Genomic DNA, 26667 nt, shown 5'->3' with positions numbered 1-26667 from the left:
TGTACTTAAAATTACATGTATTTTAAATTATACATATCATTAAGGTTAAAGTATGCAAATGATCCTCTAACTACAAGATACTAATTTATTGAGTCCCCTACTATTAAAAGTTACAAAATGGTCTCCCGATTATAGGGAGTTGCTTTGTTGAGTCTATCGATCATTAAAAGTTACAACATGGTCATTCTACTATTTATTATGTTTCAAATTCATCATTTTTCGTCAAAAAAATTACGATAAGCTGAGATGGATGATAACTTGTTGATTAAGATATGATAAAATATGATATCATAATCTCAAACAATTATCATACCTCAATTAGTATGTTAACATCTAGCTTAGATGGCCATTAATCTTTTAATGGAAAAAGGATTAGTTTGAAACATAATGAATAGTCGAATGCCCATTTTATAACTTTTAATAGTCGAGAGACTCAACAAAACAACTCCCTATAGTCAGAAGACTATTTTGTAACTTTTAATAGTTAGAGGACTCAATAAATCAGTATCCTATAGTTGGAGGATCATTTATATACTTTACCCTATATTTAATTCCAACATCGTGCGAGTATTTAAACTTGATAATAGTACAGAGACTAAAATCGAATTAGACCTTAAATTTATTTTTTTCTTTGCCTCCATCGCGATCTCACACACCATCTTCTAGCTGCTGGTAGCTGCTTCCTTTTGGCTCTTGAATTTCAAACCCGATAACCCCAAAACCCTAAACTCGGATCTCTAATTTCTCTTTTACCATGAACTGTTCAAGTAAGTTCCGAGCCCTCTCTCCCTTTAGTTTATCTTTACATTAAAGGTTTTCCTTTTTATTTTCCGGTGACGTGAGAGTTAATTTTATTGTCTGTGCAGTCTCCGGCAAAGTGCCGGAAGAGCCCGTCGTCTCCAAGAAATCCGGTTTACTTTACGAGAAACGCTTAATCGAGCGACACATTGCGGTTCGGCTTCTCTATTTTTGAATCCCTTTTGAAAAAAATGTCTTAGAAAAATGAAAATTAACAAAATGAAAAGGTTTTCCTTTTTTTTTAGACTGAAACTGCAAGTTTAACATTAGTTGCGTGTTGATAGATTGTTTTGCATTGCTGTTTGTAATTAGGATTATGGGAAGTGTCCGGTTACTGGAGATACTTACTATGGATGAAATTGTCCCAGTCAAAACCGGCAAGGTGATTTTACTGTGTTGTTTTATTTTCCTTGCCAGCACTTGTTTCCATTGTTTCTTTTGAGCTGATTTGCTTGTTTCTTTTCTGTTTGATGCAGATTGTAAAACCCAGATCCTTAACTGCGGCTAGCATTCCTGGGATGCTTGGAATGTTTCAGAATGTATGTTTTCTTGATTCAGTTATCCCTTTATCACGTATGAATTACTATAAATGATTGCATACTTCTAGTTTTGAGACCATCCTTCATTTTTTGTTATGCATGTATCCTAATCAGTGCATGGTAGGTGTGGAGGTTTTCACTTGTTCTGTGTAAAATTGGGACAATTCTACTATCGGTATTACAACAAGGGTTCTGACTTTGAAGCTTTACTTTTAGCTAACTCCCTTTATATTTTCTATGGAATTGCTACCATAGCAAAACTTACAAATAAATTTCATTGTGTTTACATCTGTTTGCTTTTAGTATTTTGCTTCTGATGTTGCATTACTTTGCTCGTCACAGTAATGGGATGCTTTAATGCTATCAAATTTTGCATTAGAGCAGCAGCTACATACAGCTAGGCAAGAACTTAGTCATGCACTCTACCAGGTAATATCAATGAGGTTATATTTCTGATTATCTTGACATTCTTATAAACCTTTTAATTCATTGGTTTTATATGTTATGTTATACCACTGCATTAGGAAGACCATGTTGGTTACTCTAATTCTAGATTGAAGCAAAAAATCTTTTTGATTATCTGGTGTAAGATATTTTTTTTTCAAAATTTATTTACAATCTTTCCCGTGGTTTAATTCCTTTTCAAAGTTGAAGAAACTGAGTAATTTAACTCAATGGTTGTGTAAAGGTCTTTTCTTTTAAGCCTTGACTTTTGATGTATTATTTAGGGCGTTGCAGTTTCTTCAATAGGGATGCTTTGCTTCAAAATTATTTGCTTTCAACTGCAAACTAACTGATTGAAAATTTATTTTTATCAAATTATAATGCGGTTCAGTTTGTCATATTCTTATACAGCATGATGCTGCATGCCGAGTGATTGCTAGACTTAAAAAGGAAAGGGATGAAGCTAGGTCTTTTCTTGCACAGGCTGAGAGGCAGCCCCCTTGTCAGCATCAGCAGCTACTGCCAATGTTTCTGCTTTTAGTAATGGAAAGTGAGGTTCTTCCTCAGTAAGCTTTTGATTCGTATTATATATCTTTTAGCTAATTCTGTATCTTATCTGAGAATTATGTCTGTGATCATAACTCCCGAGGATGAAGATATGGGCCCTGGTTCAAAGCGAATACGCTCTGGGGTTTCTGAGAGTATTATTGCAGAGTTAACAGAATGTAATGCAGCTCTCTCACAACAGCGTAAAAAGCGTCAGGTACTCTTCATTCTGTTTAGTTTATGTCTTTGTTGACAATATCTTTGTATTGTCCAATTTCTTGCATGTGTTTTCTTTTTAGACACCTCCAGGCTCCAACATTGGCTCCCATTGATGCTTTGGAGAGGTATACCCAACTTTCTAGCCGTCCTCTTCACAAGAAAAAAAAACCAGGGATCATTTCAATTGATATCAATCTTTCAAAGGTGTGTGTTTCCTTTAAGATAATCCTTTTCAGAAAACTATATTCATTCCTACATTTTTCTAGGATGGAGGTAGTTATATTTGGATGTTGCCTGTAGTGGGCATGAGATATGGCTGCCAAAATTAAGGTAATGGGAAACGAATCTGTAAGAATCAAGGTTGGAATGTTAAGTTTGGGAATAATGTTAAAGAAATTATCAAGATGATTGGTACTCTACTGACTGCATTCTTCTGCTTTTGGAGGAGTGTGAATTGCCTATTGGATGAACTAGTGCATATGTTAGTTATAGAAATATGTTTTATATATATCTATGTTAAACGTAATTGGAATAGCATCTACTTTTTCTTACTTTTTTTTAATTCTCTATTCTTCAAAGCTTGTTTATTTACTTTCTTTTAAATCTTATGTTAAATGTAACTGGAAGAGCCTCTGCATTTTATGTTTCTCTACTCTTCGAAGCTGGTTCATTTATGTTCTTTTACATTTGATATTTAAGACATTGTTGCCACAGGAGGAATTGATTCAAGTGCTGTAATCTTTGACCGAACATCTGGAGTGATCTTATCAACACTAAGTGGCCACTCCAAGAAGGTTTACTCAGTTTCTTACTTTCTTTTAGATGTTTAAGTGTTGGTATTTTCATTTTTCTTTTGAAATATATTCTCCAACTCCATTCTTTTGTAGTTTGCAAGTGTAAAATTTGTAGCTCCGAGCAATGTGATTTTAAGTGGATCAGCAGATAAGGCAAGACAATTTTCCAAGTCTCACAAGTTCCAGTTTTGTTCCTATTTTTTGATCCTTAGGTTTTTTCCTTCTTTATTTATTTCTTATTAGCTGGCATAACTTAATACACTTTGATTTTTAACCTTAATTAACTATTACTTTTCTTAAAAAAAATCTTTTTAGCTTGCATCAGAATTTGATTGGTCTTTCAATATTTTCAGACTGTACGCATTTGGCAAGGGTCTGAAGATGGAAACTATGATTGCAAGCATATTTTTAAGGATCATACTGCCGAGGTACATATATATTCTCGAATCTTAATATTCTGAAATACTATGATTATCAAAGTCTTATTCTTATTTGTTTGCTGTCTTGTGGACATGAGAATAAATCTATCTTCTACTCTTTCAGGTGCTAGCTGTCACAGTCCATGCCACAAATAACTACTTTGTAACTGCTTCCCTTGACTCGTGGTGGTGCTTTTATGATATTTCCTCTGGCATATGCTTGACACAGGTCCTAATCCATTTCGCTATCCCTCTGATCTGTAAGGTTTTCCGTTAAAGTGAACAATGCATTTTTTCTTGTGAAGTGAATGGATTAATTGAAAGTAACTTATATTAGTATTTGAATCTTTTAAATGCTGTGTTCGAGCATGTTTTAAATTTCCGCTGATTGTCTCTATTACTTTCACTGGAAATATGTAGTTACATTACTAATAGAGGTGATGATAAAATGATTTTTTCCCCTTGATATTTTTCCCATTTATTTTGAAGTGAAAATCCATTAATATGAGTCAGATTTCTGTTCTACAGGTTGAAGACCCTTCAAATTCCATGGGCTATGCATCTGCTGCTTTTCATCCTGATGGTCTCATCCTTGGAACAGGCACCACAGAATCTACTATTAGAATTTGGGATGTGAAGAGTCGGGTATATAGAAAACTACATTATGAGACCTGAACTTAATGTTTTCAGATGATGCATTTGCCTTGCATTTTATAAACAACCATTTTATTACCCTTCAGGGAAATGTTGCCAACTTTGATGGACACACTGGGGCAGTAACAGCCATGTCTTTCTAGGAAAATGGTTACTTCCTTGCAGTAAGCACTTGGTCAAATGTGCATTTTTAGTTTGATGGTCATGCATTCTGCAATCTGATTTATGTTTGAACTCCAGACTGCAGCACATGAAGGTGTTATGGGTTCTGCGCAAATTAAAGAACTTCCGGTCATTTGAATTATATGATCAAGATACACCAACAAACTCTGGTATGTAGTATCTAGATAACGGATGTGCCTGGCTATTAATTTGATTGTCTCCTATTGGCTCCCTCTAAGGAACAAGCAATATCTTGATTTTTTTTGGCTTCTCAAATTGGTAGCTTTCGAGCTAACGAGCAAAACTTGTAATCAAAGTTTTTAATCATGAAAAGCTTTATCTAACAGCAGGCTTAATTCTGTTTATTTTTTCAGTGGATTTCGACCATAGTGGGAGTTACCTTGCAATTGCTGGCTCGGATGTAAGGTAGGCGCACTTAGGGTCTCCAAATCATGGTATATAGTTATGTGGACTGAAAAATTCAATGTAGAAGACGGTTGTATGCTTATATAGAATGCTTAGAAATTTGGCTGGAGATTTTTCTGAAAATGTTGTTGGTTGCCTCATAACTAAAGTTTCAAAGAACAAGCTTAGTGGACTTGTCACAAATCTTATCTCCACCCTTTCTCCGTAGTCGTAAAATTTCATCTTTCTTGAATATTATTTCAAATTTCTTGTAATATTCAGTGATACTAATTTAATTCTGTATTTCCAGAATCTACCAAGTCGGCAGTGTCAAAGCCGATTGGAATTGCATCAAAACATTACCTGATTTATCTGGCACTGGTTTGTTTTCTTTTCCTTCATTCTATCATTGAATAAAAAAACAAACTCCACCAGCCGGCTTGACGGGTGGAACCAGGAACCATAGTTTGTCTTGTACAGAAACTATATAAGGATCAGATAATAATTTATGCATTTTTGGTCGGTTCGACCTCTGGTCTGTTTTTTTAACTGCACTCTGTTGTCATTACTGATTGCTAGCTGAGGATGGAAATGCATTATTCTCCTGTATTTGCAGGTAAAGCAACTTGTGTCAAATTCGGTTCAGATGCAAAATACTTGGCAGTGGGATCAAAGGATCGTAGTAACCTACTCATATTTTGGCCTTCCAGAAGAAGACGCTTCAATGGATTCTTAAAACGCTCCTTCTGTTCAAGCTTATTCGATGTCAGCTGTTAAGTCACTCCACAATTGCTAATCCTGGCCGTCATATTTCGTGGTCGACAAGAAGTAAAACTTGCTGTTCGAATCTTCAGTTTAGTTCTTCTGCTCCCAAAATACATTTGAGGCTTAGGGCAAATGATGTCTGCCAGTTTTGGCCAGTCTTCCAGCAATGTATGTGCCTTCGTATGAGTCAAGAAATGAAAAACAGATCACTTTTATCAAAGAGACATTAATGGATATTCATTTATAACTCTATTTTTTTGGTTACGATATCTGATTCAGATTACAATAAAGGAAAACACAAATGCAGATAACACAAAAATATAATAAACTATTTTCTAATTTAATTGATCTAGAGGAATGGAATATTGGATTCATCCAATAAAGATTTGAGTTTTTGATATTGTAAATAAAGTAAACGATATTAGTGAAGTTATCTTCATAGTATACTTTTGACAATATTCGATTTAGATAAAGGGTAAGGTATACAAATGATCTCCGACCAATAATTATAGGATGAGACTTTGTTGAGTTTATCGACTATTAAAAGTTATAAAATGATCATTTGATTATAGGGCGTTGCTTGGTTTAGTCCTCCGATTATTAAAAGTTACAAAATAGTCCTCGATTATTAAGTATGTTCCAAACTCGTCTTTTTTTCGTTAGGAAATTGACAGCAGCCTGAGCTGGATGTTAACTTGATGACTGAGATATGATAAAATTTGATCACATAATCTAAAAAAGCTGTCATATCTCTATCAACAAGTTAAAATCCAACTCAGATTGTTGTCAAATTTTTAACGAAAAAAGGACGAGTTTGGAACATACTAAATAGTCGGGGGAACTCAACAAAGCAACATTTTATAGTTGAATGACCATTTTATAACTTTTAATAGTCGAGAGACTCAACAAAATATCGTCATATAGTTGAGGGACTGTTTGTGTACTTTACCCTTAGATAAATAGATCATTATTATTTAAAAAGTAATAAATTACGGGATCTTCAAAGAGCCTCTGCTCAAAATCTGAAGTCCTATTTTAAAATTTTAATTTTAATTAGCGACAACAAGTAAGAAAAAGATTACAAACTACGGTTTCATCTCTATGACCGCACATAGTTGATTCTCTATTTTCTTAAATTTTTCTTGTTATTTTTTTTTCTGTTTTCCCGTACGCTATTCGTCGTGGAAATCCACCGAAATGGTACTCTTTCGACGCTATAACATCATCGTGGAAAACCATATGAAGTGGGTACTTGGTCGTTAATATTGAATTATATAACCGTATAAAATTCAATATTAACGACGAAAGAAGGTGAGAAACAGCGACGATAATAAATTAATACCTTTCATTATACAGTAGCGGTTTCTTTATTCTCCTACTTGTTCGTCGCTAAAAGTATGGATGTTTCGACACCATTCCGGCTATTGGAACTGAATCTGATATCTGCTCAAGATTTGGAACCCATAGTTCGTCGCAGGATGAAGACATATGCGGTGGCTTGGGTCAACCCGAAACGCAAGCTCACGACCCGAATCGACACCGAAGGCCACACCAACCCGACGTCGAACGATAAGTTCATTTTCCGCGTCGACGACGAGTTCTTATCCAGTGATACGTCCGCCGTCCATTAGTTCCGTGATATCCACGTCGGGACAGTTCGAGTCATCATCGGGAATCTCTTAAAGACGTCGTCCAGACACCAATGCCGTGAATTTGAGCTAGGGATGAGGTTCGTCGCGCTTCAGGTCAGGCGACCGTCGGGTAGGCCCCAAGGGATTTTAAACATCGGGTTGACGTTGCTCGATGGTTCGAGGAGGAGCATGCCGTTGTATATGCAAATGGGTTCATCGGCGGCCGGGTACCAATATTTTATGGGCGAAGACGAGCCGATTCAAAGTAGTGATCGGGTGATCGGAGCAACAACAACCAATTTTCAAATATTGAATCAATCAAACACGAGCTTCGAAGAACCATGAGCGATTCGAGTTCGATGTTGGGGTCTCAATATGTGCCGATGATCTCCTTTAAAGGATCGTCCATTTTCAACACCGGCGAAGGCAGCGACGGGTCGGACAGAAACGAATACAAGATCAAATCAAGGGGGAGTTCAATGGTGAATTACAAGTTTGAGAATAGTACTAACATAAAAGGAAAATCAAGCTCGATAATATACGGGTCAAGCGGGTTAACATTTAGCGGCTTTGATCACAGGGCTCCAAAGTTAGATTCGGATTTGGGTCCGTCGCCATCGGAAGTTGCGGCCGCCGTCGCCAAGATCAAGAACCAAAACAAAATGGACGACGCAGAGAGTTCGTTGGTCGGAGTTGGAGTTTAGACGAGAGCATGGAAGGGATAGTTTCGAAGCCAGAGAGGTGAATGGTGGAACTCCCGCCTATGTACGACCACGACGGCGATAGCGACGGTAGTAGAGTTTATTCTAGTATTCTGGGGAAGGTTTTGACGGCGCCGAACAAAAAACAAAACACACCCGAAGACGAACTTCGCCGGGATTGTTTTCGTGCTTTGGTATCATTTGTGGCCATGAAATTTCCATAAAATGCAGTGCAGCTGGTGGTGGTGGCGGAGCAAGTACAGGGAAAAAAGAAAAATTTGCACCAAGCCCCTTCAGAGGGTATCTTGAGTTTGCTTTGAAATCGATAAAAATTGTACTTAATTCAAAAGAATTTTTTTTTGTTTTTTTCTTTTAAAGTATAATTTTCTAAATTATTGTTAGATTTACAAATATCTTTCTTTTGATCGTCTGTGTTCTAAAAGAATCATTGTCCGTATCAATTATTTTAAATTACGTGTTATAGACCTATAAAATTATTTTTTTTAATTATTTTTTTAAAAGATTATATAAAAAATAATTGAGTTCCAAAGTCGATTATATATTAAAAATGTGAAAATTTATAGAAGAGAAAATAACCCCAGTGACAAAAAATGCCTTATAATATACGATTTTAATCAATTTTTTTTGGATTTGCCAAAATGACCCACTAAATCGCAATGCGATCGATAATTCGCAACGCGATCTCCGGTATCGCAAATCAGTTTCTAGATTCGCAATGCGATTCTGACTATCGCATTGCGATTTTCCTAATTCGCAATGCAAATACGTAAATCGCAATGCGAATACGTAAATCGCAATGCGAATCTGACTATCGCAATGCGATTTACATAGTGCCATTCGTATCGCAACGCGTATTTTTTTTTTCAAATTCCAAACATGAATATATTAATATATCGGAACACTGAACCGTCCACAGTATATCCCGTAATCGCAACTCATAACCTAAAACCCTAAATCACAACTCAGTCTCATCTCCATCTCTCACTCTCTAAGGCGACATCCGTCCCCATCTCCGACGAAATCAGTCCCCATCTCCGACGATATCAGTCTCCATCTCCGGCGAAATCATTCACGGTCAGAAATAGAAAATCAACCAAATCAACCACCGAGGGTTAGTTTTTTTAATTATTTTTATTTTGAAATTTTTGCATTATTATTAGGTTTTTCATATTGAAATTGATGATAAGTTTATTGGTGTTTTCAATAATAGATTAACCATTTCACTTAAATTGCTTATTAAATTCATTCGATTTCTGCCAATACTGCTAAACTGTTTAGTCTTTAACCCTGTGAAGTTAGTATTTGTCTTTGTTTTATCTTTTGGTTGAAGTAATGCAATCCATTCAAGTTTCTTTCAATTTTAGTATTTGAAAACGAGAATGACTATCGCAATGCGATTCTGTCGTTGCGATTTTCATTTCGCGTTGCGATTCTTGTGTTGCGATAGTCAAATTCGCGTTGCGATTTTCGTGTTGCGATTTTCATTTCGCGTTGCGATAGTCAAATTCGCGTTGCGATAGCCATTTTCGTGTTGCGATTTTCATTTTCGTGTTGCGATTTTAAGTTTCAGAAACTATTCTTCTTCTGCAAATTGAAACTTGAATGAATTGTATTACTTCAACCAAAAAACAAAGACAAGTACTAAATTCACAGTGTTGCAAATTTAAGTTTGAAGAATAAACTACTACTCTTTATGTTTATTGTTCTTGTTATATCTTCATAGTGTAGTTTTTGGTATATCTAACTTGGTATGTTTATTGTTTTTGCAGAACTTTTATTCGGCTCAATTGACCTTAAGAAATAAAGTAAGCCTGGCCAAAACAATTGGGTTGAAGCTTTCACCTGCACAAAGAAAAATATTTGAGGATACTTGCTTCGGGCCATGGCTGAAAGTACAACATCCGGGTGGAGATGCTATGTTGATCCATCTGTTTCTTCAAACCATTATTAGCGATCTACCAGAGACTATACAACGTCATGATGAAGAGATATGGTATGATTTTCCACCGGCGTATACGTGTTTTGGGCGGGAGGAGTTTTGCTTAATCACCGGTCTACGCTTCGGACACGATGATGTAGATCGGTACACTAGACATATTACCCGCCTATCATGGTTTTCCCAGGTTTTCCCTGAGCTGTCAACGGAGAAGCCGAATTTACACGTGGAATACTTGACGAGATTATTGAATAAGAAATATGGTTTTACTCGGATGGATGACGTCGATGTTGTCCGAGTATGCCTTCTAATACTTTTGCAAGCCGGCTTTTTAGGCAGAGAGGCCCGACAACCTATTCCTAATGATATAATTAAATTGGTAGAGGACCTAAATGCATGGAACCTGTTTCCGTGGGGTTCGTATCTATGGAAAGCTACATGGAATAAGTTGTCGTCTGCCTTTGATGATCGAAAAAGTTTACGTGGCGATGGTTCCAAATACACTTTGTCAGGCTTTATTTGGGCCTTTAAGGTAATAATTTTTATATAATGTTTCCAAAATTATAATTAATTCTTTAACAATTACTAATGTTTGTTATTATATTGTTTGTAGATTTGGATATTTGAGGCCTTTCCCGCCATGCAGACATATGCATTAAAAACTTCTAATGATATTCCTAGGGCTATTTCCTGGAAGAGGAAACGGTCCTTGCAGCAATGGGAAGATTTACTACCGTATACTACAATAAATAATGTAAGTTAACACAAATACTACCATATGTTTATAAACAAGTTATTACTAGTACACGTTTAACTTTGTTTGAGCTTTTATATTGTTAGGAGGCCAACACTCCATTACAGAGGCTGACACCCACGGAAGCTGATCTTGCCACTGATTGGTGGCAAGTTAATAAGCGTTTTTTTGATGGCACAGATGATGAGCAGCCACCACTTCGACAGCCATCACCTCACCCAGAGCCATCACCTGATCGACCCGAATATACACCTCCACAACGAGAGTCATCACCTATTCTGTCACATCATTGAGCCTCTTCTCCACCATCACCTCATGATAGGCGACCGACAAAGATGCCACGACGTTTATCTCTCTATCCTCCACCTCTACCTCCACGGGATGAGTTAGGGGAGTTACGTAATGAGGTCAATGCCTTGCGTGAGGAGGTCGGTACTTTACGCGATGACAATGGTGCATGTCGTGTTAAGGTGCCTACTTTACGTGGTGAGGTAGCAGCTCTACGTGAGATTGTAGAATCGTTGCAGAACGAGGTTCATACTCTACGCAACGAGGTAAGTTTAATATTTTTCATATTTAACTTGATGATAAATTTACTCGTAATTTCACTTAGATTGCTTAGTAAATTCATTCGGTTGCTGCCAATACTGTTTAACTGTTTATTCTTTAACCCTGTGAAGTTAGTATTTGTTTTTGGGTGTCTTTTGGTTGAAGTAATGCAATCCATTCAAGTTTTAATTTGCAGAAGAAGAATAGTTTACTATCGCAATGCGAAAATGACTATCGCAACGCGAAAATGACTATCGCAACGAGAGAATCGCAATGCGAAATGAAAACCGCAACAACAAAACCGCAACGCGAAAATGACTATCGCAATGCGAATTTGACTATCGCAACGAAAGAATCGTAATGAGAAATGAAAATCGCATTGCGATTCTCTCGTTGCGATAGTCAAATTCGCATTGCGATAGTCAAATTCGCATTGCGATAGTCATTTTCGCGTTGCGATTTTAAGTTTCAGATTCTATTCTTTTTCTGCAAATTGAAACTTGAATGAATTGCATTACTTCAACCAAAAGACAAATAATAACTTCACAGTGTTGAAAATTTAAGTTTCAAGAATAAACTACTACTCTTTATGTTGTCATTGAACCTGCACTAAACCTATATGTTGTCCTTTTAAATGTTTATATAAGTGCTTACTTCTGGAATGTTATCTGATGCATTTTGTGAACAATGATATAATAATGACTTGGGTGAATACCGTGCAAGTTTGAAATACATTTGTCTTTGTTTTCACTGTTTAATATCATGTCTGTTTATTTACTAATTTATGTATTAATTTATTTTTAGCGGCCCGCTATGGTGGATGCTCTACGTCGGGTTTTTCTAGCAAGTCGGAGTTCACGCATCAGACGGCGTGCACGTGCCATTACGGCGTGCACGTGCCATTACGTCTCCATTCACCCCAATAGTACGAAGAATCCGTAAGAAAAAGCCCGATTCACCTGTCATCATTCAAGAGGCCTCCCCTATCGTTCAAGAGGCCCCTATCATTTCTTAAGAGTCCCCTCCCACCGTTCAAGAGGCCACTGTCATCGTTGAAGAGGTCCCTCCCAACATTCTAGATCCCGATTCACACGGCGTAATATATCGAATTATTGAGAAGCCCCCTCACGTGTCGGACATGATGGATGACTGTTGGCTTTCGTATAAGTTACCGGCCAGTACCATTCCGGTAGATGAAGTGGAGAGGAAACAACTACCGGAAACAATTCTGGATAATACCCTTTGGGCTAAGACCACAGTTGATTTTTATCTACATGAGCGGAGCCAAGGGTGTTACGCTGACATATACAAACTCAACGATGATATGCATTTGTTGATTGAATGGTCTTGGTGGGGTGTATTATTAGGGGTTGAAGACAATGGCTATTTTGATGGGGGGTAAGTCTTATATTTCAGTTTGATTAATTTTTTTTAAAATTTATGTAATTCACTAATATATGTCTTTTTTTGTAAAACAACATATTGATGCATGGGTGACACGTCTTCTAATTGTAAGGAAATTGAAGAAAAATATAAAAAAAACGCGATATACAATTATGCCGACGTCTTTTCACGTAGTTCTCTTGAAGAATCAACGATAGGAATCATATGTGTTGGCTAATGGACAAGCTAAACTTTATCCTGCATGGTGGGAGGTCGATAAGATTAGTATTTATTTGTTTAAATATTTTAAAGGTGTTCATAAATAAGTGTGCAATTTGAATTATTACATTTCGATGCAGATGTTTATCCCTGTTTTGGAACGTACTCATTGGATTCTCGTCGAGCTTCAGCTCCTATTCCTAAAGACAATATGTTAGGATTTTCAGAAGCTCGAATCGACAACCGGAACGGTTTGTAAAGAGGGGTCGGAACGGTTTTGTGTTTAAGGAGTAAGGAGATTGAAAGATAGAGAATTGCACAGCGATTTATAGTGGTTCTACTTTCTCAATCAAAGTCTACGTCCACTACCTTAGCTCCTCACCAAGGATTTTCCAACAAATTCACTAATTTGTTCTTTCTTTTGAGGATAAAGAGTAACCTTACAAACTCCCTAGTTTTTCCGGGATAAACTAGAACTTTTCCCTAGCTTTTACACGGGATTAGCTAGAACCTTTCCCCTTTACAAAAGGATAAGAAATGTAAACAAGAAAACCTCTCTAAGGTAGGTGTTTACAAGATTGAGCTCACAAGAACAAAATATTTACAAGAGAAAGATGAAATAAGATTAAAAAACTCTTCTCTTGTGTTTTATTGTTTGGATAGTTGTTCTCTTACTTCTTCAAGTGTCCTTAGCTTGTATTTATAGCTTGGAATGTGTTTGAAGTCATATCTAGCCGTTGGGGATGTTTTAGAGCCGTTTGGGACTGATTTTTCTGCAAAAATAGGCTGCCCAGAATGGGGGGAATCGGTACCCCTTCATAGGGAATCGATACCCCTTCATAATATTCAAATATTATGACCGTTGGGCTGATGAACAATGAGGGAATCGATACCCTCAAGGGGGAATCGGTTCCCTCCGAGTAATCTATTATTTCTCGGAGCCAAACCATGCAGGGGGAATATGTACCCGGGGAATCGATACCCCTGGGGAGAATCTGTTCCCCCTGAGGGAGGAATTTGTACCCCCTGGACAATCTGATTTTTCTTGAAACCCTTTTAAAAGAAAATATTTTTGGCTCGATTAAGGCTCGAAATACTTTGTAAAATTGTTTTAAAAAATAGTTTAAGTATAAAACACAATTTTACACTTTAGTAAGGATTAAAATGAACTTTGAAAGACTTGGAGTAATATTTTGATATTCGAATAATTACATCGAATATACTTAGAAAATCTTTTGTAAAATCTTAAAATTTATTTAACTTAATTTGTTATATCGAAACATCAAAATGTTTTCAACAATCTCCCCCTTTTTGATGTAGTAAATTTGACATTTTTAAAATCATTTGAAAAAAAAATCAAATCTCCCCCTCAATAAATGCATTCCAAATAAAATATTTCTTTTAGGATCTTGACACTTAAACAAAATTTAATTTCAACAAAGAATATCAAACATGTTAGTAGCATATGAAATTCAATATATCCAAGACTAAAATACTTTATGCAATACCAATTGTTGAAATTAAGATCATATGCATAAAGTTTTCTAAAAATGTTATGCATTTGAAAATTTTTGATATCAATTATTAGAGGGATATCATTTTTATTTAAACCACATGCATAAACATTTAAATTTAGGTCAATTTTTTTTTAAAGATTTATAAAATCAAAGTATTTGAAAAGTTGATATCAATTGTTAGAGAGATATCATTTGCATTAAAACAAATTTTGACCAAAATTTTATTATGATGAACTAAAAATTCTAAAAAATCATTACAATTTTAAAATGTTCATCATAATCATCTTTTCAACATACATGAGATTAAAACAATGATGCATAATCATTTAAAACCAAAACTCATGCATGCTTAAAATCAAATGAGCAACCAAATAATCCAAAATTAAAAGTATTAAGCTTAGAGGTTACCCATTCCTTTTTCATTTGTGGCTAGAGCATCTTGAATATCATCATTTTCATCACAATTGCTTCCACACAACTACAAGAGACATTTAAGTAGATTTTGGTATCCAAATTGCGTTGGATCCTTGAACGTTAGTTACAATGCCCCTTGTTCCTTTTGGAACCCATACTTGCCTAATTTTAAAATGTTTTCCTTTCTTCAAAGGACAAGTATGTTCCATATGACCATGATAATGGCAATGTGAGCATTTTTCCATTTTTAAACATAATAGATTATTTTTAGAAATTAATTCTTTTTCTTTTGTTAAGCTTTCAAGCTTAACTTCTAACTCAAAATTTTTCTTTTCTAAATCATTTATTTTGATTTTTGAAAGTTCTAAATCATTTTTCAAAATTTCATTTTGATTTTCAAAATCAACTCTAGCTTTCAAAATTGATTTACTTTCAATTTTGAGTTTTGAAATTAATTTTGTATATTTGGAATTCATGGTCTTAAATCCCAAGTACAACATATTATAAGCATCTTGTAACTCATCAAAAGTAAATGAATTAAATTCATTTGAGTTAGAAGATACCTCGAATTCTTCTTGAGTGGTCATGAGGCATAGGTTGACTACTTCATCTTCATCATTGGAATCATCTTCATCACTCCAAGATGCAACAAATGCCTTCTTCCCCTTTTTCTTTAGAAGATGACATTCATACATGGCATGCCCCTTTCTTTGACAATCGAAACATACCGGGGGACTCTTCTTCTTGGTTGATTCATGTTTCACTTCCTTGGAAATCATGAATCTCTTGAGTTCGTTCAAGAGCTTGACCATCTCTTCTTTTTGTTTATCATCGTCTTCACCCACCTCATCACTTGAATCTTGATAGCTTTCATTGATGCCTACGTCCTCATTCTTATTCTTCCTGTTTTTCTTCTCTTCACTTTCATCTTCCTTCACCATCATCTCATGAGTGAGAAGGGAACCAATTAGCTCGTCGAGAGTGAGAGACTTTAGGTTTCTTGCTTCGATAATGGTCGTCTTCTTTAATTGCCACTCCTTTGGAAGAGAGTAAATCATCTTCCTCACAAGCTTCTCATTTGGGATTACTTCTCCATATCCATTGAGACCGTTGACAATCATAGAGAATCTATCCGTCATAGCTTTGATGTCTTCATCGGGTTTCATCTTGAAGTTCTCTTAGCTATGGTTGAGAAGACTTTTCTTTGATTCCCTCACTTCGTCGGTTCCTTCATGAGTGACTTGGAGCTTATCCCAAATCTTTTTGGCACTGGAACAAGATGAGACTCTTCCATATTCATTTGGGCCTAAAGCACAAAATAGAATATGTATAGCCTTAGAATTAAGCTGAAAATTTTTCTGCTCTTCTCCACTTCAATCATTGTACTTGCCAGGTAGAAAGGAGTAACCATCCATGATTGAGTACCAAGCTCCTAGATTGTATGATTGAATGAAGTATATCATCTTATTCTTCCAATGTGCATAATTTGCTCAATTGAAGAAGGGTGGCTTGTTGACCGGTTGTGAATCCATAATAGGATATTCTTCAAGATAATAAGCACCGGAGGAAAAAGTCATTTCTTTGTCGGTTACGTCGGGAATTGGTAGAGCTTCTTCTAGGATCGTCTCAAGGTGGTTAAACCTTCTTGATGAGTTAGGCTCTGATGCCAATTGTTAGGATTTTCGGAAGCTCGAATCGACAACCGAAACGGTTTGTAAAGAGGGGTCGGAATGGTTTTGTGTTTAGGGAGTAAGGAGATTGAAAGATAGAAAATTACACAGCGATTTATAGTGGTTCTACTTTCTCAATCAAAGTCTACGTCCACTACCTTAGCTCATCACCAAGGATTTTCCAACAAATTCACTAATTTTTTCTTTTTTTTGAGGATAAAGAGTAACCTTACAAACTCCCTAGTTTTTTCGGGATAAACTAGAACCTTTCCCTAGCTTTTACACGGGATTAGCTAGAACCTTTCCCCTTTACAAAAGGATAAGAAATGTAAACAAGAAAACCTCTCTAAGGTAGGTGTTTACAAGATTGAGCTCACAAGAACAAATTATTTACAAGAGAAAGATGAAATAAGATTGAAAAACTCTTCTCTTGTGTTTGATTGTTTGGATAGTTGTTCTCTTACTTCTTCAAGTGTCCTTAGCTTGTATTTATAGCTTGGAATGTGTTTGAAGTCATATCTAGCCGTTGGGGATGTTTTGGAGCCGTTTGGGAATGATTTTTCTGCAAAAACAGGCTGCCCAGAATGGGGGGAATCGGTACCCCTTCATAGGGAATCGATACCCCTTCATAATATTCAAATATTATGACCGTTGGGCTGATGAAAAATGAGGGAATCGATACCCTCAAGGGGGGAATCGGTTCCCTCTGAGTAATATGTTATTTCTCGGAGCCAAACCATGCAGGGGGAATCTGTACCCGGGGAATCGATACCCCTGGGGCGAATCTGTTCCCGGGGAATCGATACCCCTTGGGGGAATCTGTTCCCCCTAAGGGGGGAATCTGTACCCCCTGGACAATCTGATTTTTCTTGAAACCCTTTTAAAAGAAAATATTTTTGTCTCGATTAAGGCTCGAAATACTTTGTAAAATTGTTTTAAAATAGTTTAAGTATAAAACACAATTTTACACTTTAGTAAGGATTAAAATGAACTTTGAAAGACTTGGAGTAATATTTTGATATTCGAATAATTACATCGAATATACTTAGAAAATCTTTTGTAAAATCTTAAAATTCATTTAACTTAATTTGTTATATCGAAACATCAAAATGTTTTCAACACAATAGTATATGACAACATGATAAATTACATATCATTGTCTGATTTGAGAGATATTATTAAGGGATAGAGCTCTCATTTGGCTAAATTCTTGGATGCAATTAATTATTGGACTAATTCTGGAAACAAGAAGCCAAAGAAGTTCAATGTTATAGTTATCAGAGACGATACCGTGCCACAACAAACGAAGGAAGCCAGAAGGGATTGTGGTCCTCTCGTATGCATGTGCTTGGAGCGTTTGACGACAGGAAGTACACAGTTTCTACCTCCCATCGATAGAGATAGAGGTGCAGTAGGCTTGTTGTTTCGACATTTTATGGCTAGAGCGATATATGCGAGACGCTGCCTACATACATCCGCGTTATGAAAGTGTCCATAAACAATTTGTAAGTCAAATGCAAGTGTTGTTAAACATATATACTCTTTTTGGTTTGAAAATGTTTGGTTAAGTAGCTAGAATTCAATAATTTGATGTTTGTAGGTTTTAGATGTGTAGAAAGTGTTGTTGATTCAATGTTTGGTTTCTGCAGGTTAATCCTGAAGTGAGCTGCGTGAAATGGATGTATGGGTGCAAAAGTTGATTCAATAATTGATGAGGAAATAATTCTTATTATTATTTTTTGATTGTTTAATTGATTTGTAAAAGATGATTTGTAAATGTTGATTTGTTTAATTGATGTGTACATAATTATTATTTGTGCTTGTTTAATTGATTGAAATGTAATAGTTGATTTCAATCTGCATTATGTTGAATGCAAAACAGACTATCGCAACGCGGAAATGACTATCGCAACGAGAGAATCGCAATGCGAAATGAAAATCGCAACGAGAGAATCGCAATGCAAAAATGAAAATCGCAACGCGAATTTAGTTTTGCGTTGCGATTTTCATTTTCGCATTGCGATTCTCTCATTTCGATTTTCATTTCGCATTGCGATTCTCTCGTTGTGATAGTCATTTCCGCGTTGCGATAGTCATTTTCGTGTTGCGATAGTCATATTCGCGTTGCGATAGTCAAATGAATGTGTAATAAGTGATAACAACTGAACATATCATAGCAATGTTCAAACTCAAGTTACTAATACATGCCTAACTGAAAATGTTAAAAGTTCACACATAATATACACATAATACAACGTTTGCATTTAAAAATCACCTAAGTTAACAGTCCCAAAAGGTGAAGTCGGTTGTGATTGGGATTTTGATGAGGATCCATATTTTGGTAGAGGAAAAGATGATTGTGATGGAACTAATGATCCACATGTCAACCTTGTATGACCACTTTCCTTGCACCGACTACATGTCGATCTCTTCTTCTCTTCACCCTTAGACGGTATACGATCGTGACTTTTTGGTCGGCCAGGTAGCCTTCTGTCCATGGCTGGTGGCAAAACTGTTTGTAAGTCATCTGGTATGTCCCACTCAGAAGGATATGGAATAGGGTAGACAATCTCGACATAAGTCTGTTGATATACTTCTGTAGTGTAGCAATCCATAGCGTATGCGCTTGAATCATCTTGGTTTAGATGAAGAGCAACTTTTATAACATGGCCACACGGATAACCAAATGTTTGCCATTTCATACAACTACACGTCTTTGCATTTAGATCGACAAGCCCATTTAAGTTATTATCCAGTACTTCAAACCTTTAAACAAAGTGTTTGAACATGGTTCAACTCTCCATGACGTTGACTTCACAACACGTTTCGTTATCTTTTTCAGTCCATGGTGTAACACGATGTTCCAATGTTCCTGTAAATTTAAATAAATAATACTTAGTAAAATATATGATAAGTTACGAATTTAAAGAAATAATACCTGCATGGTTTCTTTTCTTGTAGTACCACTGTTGAATAGAGGCTCGAAAAAACTCCATTAACATAGTAATGGGTAATTTTCGGGAATGACGACTTAGAGCGTTGATTGATTCTGCACTATTAGACGTCATGAAACCATATTTTGCTCCAAGTTGATGTACTCTTGACCATCTTTCAAGCCCGACATCTTCTAGTGTTTGAGCACACTGAGGCAAAACACGTCTTAAACAGTTTATATACTTATGAAAATCCACTTCCCGATAAGCTTTTACAGCCTTCCAGTATGTCCATTTGTGATTTTTTATACCAGCAGACCTTGATTTTAGATTTCTATACAAATGAACACCACAAAGTCCATGAAAAACATCTGGGAAACACCTTCTAACAGCGTTATCAATTGAGTTTGCCCTATCGGATATGATTTTCAGATTGCTAATAGGACCTATGCAATCCCTAAGATGCCCCATAAACCATGTCCATGAATCAGAGGTTTCAGATTTGCCAACCCGGTAAGCTATTGGCAGTATCCCATTGTTAGCATCCATGGCTACTGCTAATAAGTTTACTCCAAGGTATCGACCTTTTAAATGTGCTCTGTCAACTATAATAACTGGGCGCATGCAAGTAATAAACGAACGAATCTACAAAATCATATACACAAGAAATATAATCATTTAAATGTGAAATGCATGTAACTAACAAAAATGAGTCAACAAAATTATATTGATTTACTAACCGTAGCACCAATGGTGATAAACAACAACTCAAAGCGTCCATCTCTATCTGTTTTGATATGAGTTACCGACCCAGGATTTTTCAGCTTTAAATTGTGACAATAAGCCGGTAATTGGGCAAACGATGCTTCTGGCGACCCCCTCAACAATTCCAAGGCATAACATTTGGCTCTCCAAGCTTGAGAATATGAGATACTAATCTTGAACCGAGCATTCATGTCAGTCATAATTTCATGTCCCCGATATACCCTGCCATTCAAAAACATTAACTCAGCCAGAAAACCACCCAACACCTTTTTGTTTGCCTGTCTATGGTGAGGAAAAACTTGGGTTCTTGAACATGTATGTTTATCAATAAAAGTCCTAACTTGAAACATTTCACAATCTTTTATCCTCTTTGCAATCATACGCCACGTACAGTTTTTGTCAATCATACACCTTGTTTCGAAACGATCTTTGCTTGATTTGTTAACTTTTAGTTGATAGCCATCTTCCACATATTTCGTATACAAAGCTATCTTCAAGTCTTCCTTTGTATCAAAACAATCATCTTTCTTGATACGAATAATTTTTGTGTAACAATCAACTGTTATCTTTACCAACTCTTCATCTGGTATCTGAATTAATTCTGGCATATTCCAGTTATACTCCCGTGGCATTTTCTTCGGGGACTTTTCTTTGGGGAATTCTTCTTTTTCTTCTTCAGGGTTATATGAATTACATAATGGATGTTCAACATGTTCATTTACAGTCGTAACTTCCTCCTCATTATCATCAAAAACATCTTTCTCGGCAACGGCTGTATCATCATCAAAATTCGGGTATTGACCAATATCAAAATCATTACACGCAGGGTCTGTTTTTTCTTCTGAAAAATCATCAAAATCCGAGTATTGACCAAGATCAAAGTCCGAGTATTGACCAAGATCAAATTTCGAATACTGACTAGTACTCACAATTTTTTCTGTTGGCTCATCATCGTCTAACTGGTCAATACGAAAATTGAAATTTGGTGCTGAAAGTTGATTGGGATTTGGATTAGGGAAAGGTTGTGGGTTTTGAGATTGTGTTTGGTATTGGAAATGTGGTGAAACAATATTTGCTTGGTGATGAAATTGTGGTGGAACCATTAAATTTTGAGCACCATAAACTGGGGTTGAAAAACTTAGTTGATTACTACCCGCTACTGACCCAACTTCACTACTTCTAGGTTCAACAACATAAAATGTAACATCATCAATTGAAACACTAATGTAAGCAATGAATCGTTCAACATCTTCATTGTCGGTTAACAAATAAACTTTACCATTTCTCTGATAAGATAGCCTAAATCCACTTAGGGGCTCTAAATTCAATTTATTTGCAACACGTAACATTAGAGTTTCATAAGTTAACTTTTTTAATGACAGTTTTAGTTAAAGATTCATGGGTAAAGGCATATATTGTAAAACACCATGAACATTCTCCCATGACCCTCCAAAACACAAATCTATCCAAACATGATCAACATTAGATGATTTCATTATTGTAAATTAATTTACTAAACAAACGAGCTGCGAAACTAAAACCTGTTGCCGGATGGGGAAGGATGTCGTTGGATATAGGAACGGATTTCGCCGGAGAGAGTGATAGATGGAGATGGAATGAGTTACGATTTAGGGATTTAGGTTATGAGTTGTTGCTGCTGCGTAGTTATATACCCAAAACATTTGTGTTGCGAAACTAAAACCTGTTGCGAATTCAGAAATCGAGTTGCGAATTTGAAATTCAGTATTGCGATAGTCAGAATCGCATTGCGATAGTCAGAATCGCGTTGCAATAGTCAGAATCTCGTTGCGATAGTCAGAATCTCGTTGCGATAGTCATAATCGCGTTGCGATAGTCAGATTCACGTTGCGATTTACGTATTCGCATTGCGATTTACGTATTCGCATTGCGAATTAGGAAAATCGCAACGCGAATTTGGAAAATCGCAATGCGATAGTTAGAATCGCGTTGCGAATCTGGAAACTGATTTGTGATACCGGAGATCGCATTGTGAATTATCGATCGCATTGCGATTTAGTTGGTCATTTTTGCAAATCCAAAAAAAGTTGGTTAAAATCATATATTATAAGGCATTTTTGGTCACTGAGATTATTTTCTCATTATAGAATGCACGTAGTACACACACCACTAACTAAATTATCTTTATTAACAAATATGAAAAAAATATAATGATATAACCATAATTAATCCTTTATTATTATTTAGTTTTAATTTTCATATGAATATAATTAAGTTATATTATTTTATTGAAAATTATAATTTTTTTCAAGAATTTTTATTTGTTTATGATTGAAACACTTAATTTATATAAATTTACATATTCATCACAACAAAAACCATCATAATCAACCATCAACAATCCTATTCATCGCCGGAAGATCATGTTCTGCAACCTCAGCTTTAAATTATCGTTTACCCGTCTCCCATCTTATAAGCAACCTTTATAAGCAACCCCAAGTTCACATTCACCCAAAATATTATGGTCTAAGAAAATTTTCGTAGTCTCGGTTAATTCTTCATATGTAAATAATGACTTCAAATAGCTTAAACAGTCGAATTATACCATCATTGGTGGTGAATGCACAAAACCACTTATGAAATTAGTTCCAATGAGAGGAGTTGAAGATCGTATCTTTGTATAGGATGAATATATAAGCATGTAACATTGATCAAAACAGAAGCTTCAATTACATATAAATAAAAAATTACCAATAACTCCTTAAGCAACTGAACAAATTAATATGCAACTGTGATATAATTTACATGATCTTGGGAAGAGCCTAATGGGGATGGCATTACATAACCACATGTAAGTAATACAAATTTTCGACGATGAATTGGATCGTCAACGGTTAGTTTGATGATTTTTATTGGGATAAATATGTAAACTTATATAAATTAAGTGTTCATATTCTAAACAATTAAAAAAATTCTAAAATAATTATAATTTTTTGATAAAAAAATATAAATTATTAAAAATTTTATTAAATAATAATAAAAGATTAATTGTGGATAAGTCATTATATAATATTTATTTAATAAGGACAATTCAGTTAGTGGTATACATCGATGTGTCACATTAGTGATGCATTTCGGTGTGCGACACACACTCTATACTCATCCTAAAAATGTTAAAAGCACCAAACAACCCCAAAATTAATTAAAAAAATTCTAGAATGCACGTTGCACATCGAAACACACCACTAATGTGACACATCGATACACACCACTAATTAAATTGTCCTTATTAATAAATATAAAAAATATAATGATTTATCCTTAATTAATCATTTTTTATTTAGTTAAAATTTTAATGAGAATATAGTTAAATTATATTTTTTATTAGAAATTATAATTATTTTAAGAACTTTTATTTGTTTAGGATTAGAACACTTAATTAATATAAGTTTGCATATTCATCCTAACAGCAACAATTAAACCCAACTGTCGGTGACTATTCATCGTCGAAAAATCATGTTCTTCAATATACAATGCCACCGGAGAGCCATATCAAGAGGAAATTGATATTTCTCTTCCCCTAACATTGCTCAACTCATCATCGCCTTGTAATCGATCATCGATTATCCATGTTGTTGTCGTTATGTGGTACCTTTATTATTATTATTAGTTTTCCCCCTCTATTAGTCGTTCCTACTTGCTTGGTGACATGTGTAATATAAAATAGTCCCTCAACCTACATACATGAACATACCATGGATTGGTTGTACATTTGACTTAGAAAAGGCTAAATCCCACCTTCAGTTGTAATTTCATGGGGAAAGTTGTGTGCATCAAACCTTGTTTTCATTGTTCAGTAAATAATAATAGACACCATGTGAGGAATTACGGCTTATGAATCCTTTTAACGTTGGAATGTAGTTTTTAATTCCCTTCTTTCCTCGTTAAATGGTGTTAGAAACGAATAAGGAAAATCGCCAAGATTTCATCTTAAAATTTTCTACAATGACATTTTCAGTACTGGAAGATTAAATTTCTGATGTCGATTCATGTACGTATCATGGTATAATCGATAATTAAACACAATTATTTTTAAGATTCTCTTACTCGATACCAAGGCGAACACAAGGGTTGATAACCATTAATGTAGGGGAAAGAGCTAATAATAATGATAAAGGTAAGGCGCGAACGACAGTAGTTAACACTCGGCTGTAGGGTGAAGGTTGAACTAGGCAACGTTTCGTTAAGAGAAATATCAATTTTCTCTTGATATAGCTCTCTGACGTCGGTGTATATTAAAGAACAAAATTTTCCGACGATGTCGTCGGCTGTTAGGTTTGATGGTTGATGTTAGGATGAATATGCAAATTTATATAAATTAAGTGTTTTAATCTTAAAAAAATAAAAATTACTAAAATAATTATAATTTTTAATAAAAAAATTATTTATTTATATTCCTAATAAAATTTAAATTAAATAATAATAAATTATTAATTATGGATAATTCATATTTTTCATGTTTATTTAATAAAGACAATTTAGTTAATGACGTGCATCGGTATATCATATTAATAGTGTGTTTTGATGTGCGGTGTGAGATACGCAATGTGTGCTCAGACTCATCCAAAATTAATACATTGCTTCAATCTTGTCTCAATTTTTTAAAGTTATGCGAATATAGAATTGAAGTGATCATTTAACTTAAAATATGAGTACAAGATTTATTGATTGAACTGTTTGGAAATAAATTAATATATTCTTTTTTTATATAAAAAAGTCAATTTTAAAAATATGTCTTTTTATTACTATTATTAAAAAAATCGTAATCTATCTATTTTGGCAATCCATTGTTACTTATAGTTGCAGTAACAAAATATTGTCTCAAAAAATGCCTCTTTTTAAGAATAAGAAGAGCCATTGTAACAAAATCATGTTCGATGGAGGGCTTGATGGCGTTCATCCCCAAACTTGATTCTCGATTGATCCAGATTGCTCTTCTAGCTAGGTGAGCTCGACTCTTTCTCGTCTAGCAGTGCTATTTATTTCTTTTATAGATTGTTTGTTGTTTCTTGCTGGATTTTGGTTTGCTTAAGTACTTAGTTCTATAGTCTTGAGATAATCTGCTCCTTTGTGTGGGTATTGTGATAAATTAGCTTGTTTTTGTAGTCAAGTTGTGACTGCTACTTCTGCGTGCAAGGTGTTTGTGAAAAAGTCACAGTAAATTAGTCTTTTATTCCTTCAAGTTTGGTTGTTGATTTACTGTGTCAAGATCTTTCAGAGAAGTTTTCTATCATGAATTTAAAGACATTTGATAGTAACTAATCTCATTGAAAGCGTAACATTATCCTTGAGGATTATGGATAGACAGAGAAAGTTTGGGAGGGATGGAGGGGGTGATTGATCTGCTCATATGCCAAAATGCTATTCAGTCTTTGTTAACAACGTGAGTAAAAGGATACATTCGTATGCACTAAAGGAAGCGTTTTAGGTGCATGGAGTTGTGTTCGATGTGTTCATTGCATTCAGAATTAGGAAAAGACTTGCAGCTATAATAAATTTTGCTTTTGTGAGGTTCAAGAGTAAGTCTGAAGCTAATTTAGCAGTTCTTAGGGCGGATGGTTGGATTATGAATGGTTTTAAAATTAGAGTTTATCATGACAAAGAGGGTGCAATTATTAATAAGGGCTCTGAGAATGGAAGATTGGTTAAGAAGGTGTGTAAACCAGCTTTTAAGGATTCTAGGTCCTTTAAGGATGCAGTTGATGGTGTGCAGATAGGAGGTGGAAAGCTTCATGGAAGGGAAGTTATTTACCAAACTCATGAACTAAAACAGTCTGATAATGTCTTTCATGCCAATATAGTTGATGACAGTAACTCGAATTACTCTTCAAATAACCAAGCTGCAAGTGGGAACATCCTTGTTCCTAGAGAGGATTTACGGTGGAGTGAAAGTTGTTTAGTGGAGAAAATTAAAAGAATGTCCAATGAGGATATTATTCAAATAACTTTTTGAGTTGAGGGCTTGGAGGTAAAGGTAAGTCTATGGCACGATCTCTTGGTGGTTTTATAATTTAGTGGAAAAGATGATCGTCAAGTTTGTTGAGGTAGAAGGGAATAATGGATGAGACTCTGGTTTGATGAGCTGGAATTAATGGAAGGTTATGAGCAAAGGTTAAAAATTAAAATCTGTGTTATTCTTAAAGATGTTCCCCTTTTAGTATGGTCTGATAAGTTTTTCAAGGAGCTTGGTAGCTCGTGGGGCACTGTTTTAGCGATCCATGAAGAAACTAGGAGAAGGGATAGATTTGATGAAGCGAGATTATTGATGGAAGTGTAGTACAAATCAATTTTACCAGAGAAGCACAACATTATTGTTAATGGTAGAGTTTTTACCATTAGAATTCATACAGAGATCCAAGAGGAGAGCATGGTTTTCATCGACGGTACCAC

General features: G+C 35.3%; 1 protein-coding gene and 1 pseudogene across 1 annotated transcript; both read left to right on the top strand.

Moving 5' to 3' along the window:
* Positions 1 to 613: 613 nt before the first annotated feature.
* LOC120160351 lies at positions 614 to 5951 on the top strand (annotated as a pseudogene).
* Positions 5952 to 7110: 1159 nt separating this feature from the next.
* LOC120160544 lies at positions 7111 to 7883 on the top strand. Its single transcript, XM_039170949.1, has 2 exons — positions 7111 to 7367; positions 7431 to 7883. The coding sequence occupies exons 1-2, from the start codon at positions 7143 to 7145 to the stop codon at positions 7719 to 7721; spliced, it is 516 nt and encodes a 171-aa protein (XP_039026880.1). The 5' UTR covers positions 7111 to 7142; the 3' UTR covers positions 7722 to 7883.
* Positions 7884 to 26667: the final 18784 nt, after the last annotated feature.

The sequence above is a fragment of the Hibiscus syriacus genome, unplaced genomic scaffold, assembly GCF_006381635.1.
Source record: "Hibiscus syriacus cultivar Baekdansim isolate YM2019G1 unplaced genomic scaffold, ASM638163v2 tig00111392_pilon, whole genome shotgun sequence".
NCBI lineage: Eukaryota > Viridiplantae > Streptophyta > Magnoliopsida > Malvales > Malvaceae > Hibiscus > Hibiscus syriacus.
Note: the sequence above shows the minus strand (reverse complement) of the source record. Positions and strands in the feature narration are given on the sequence as shown.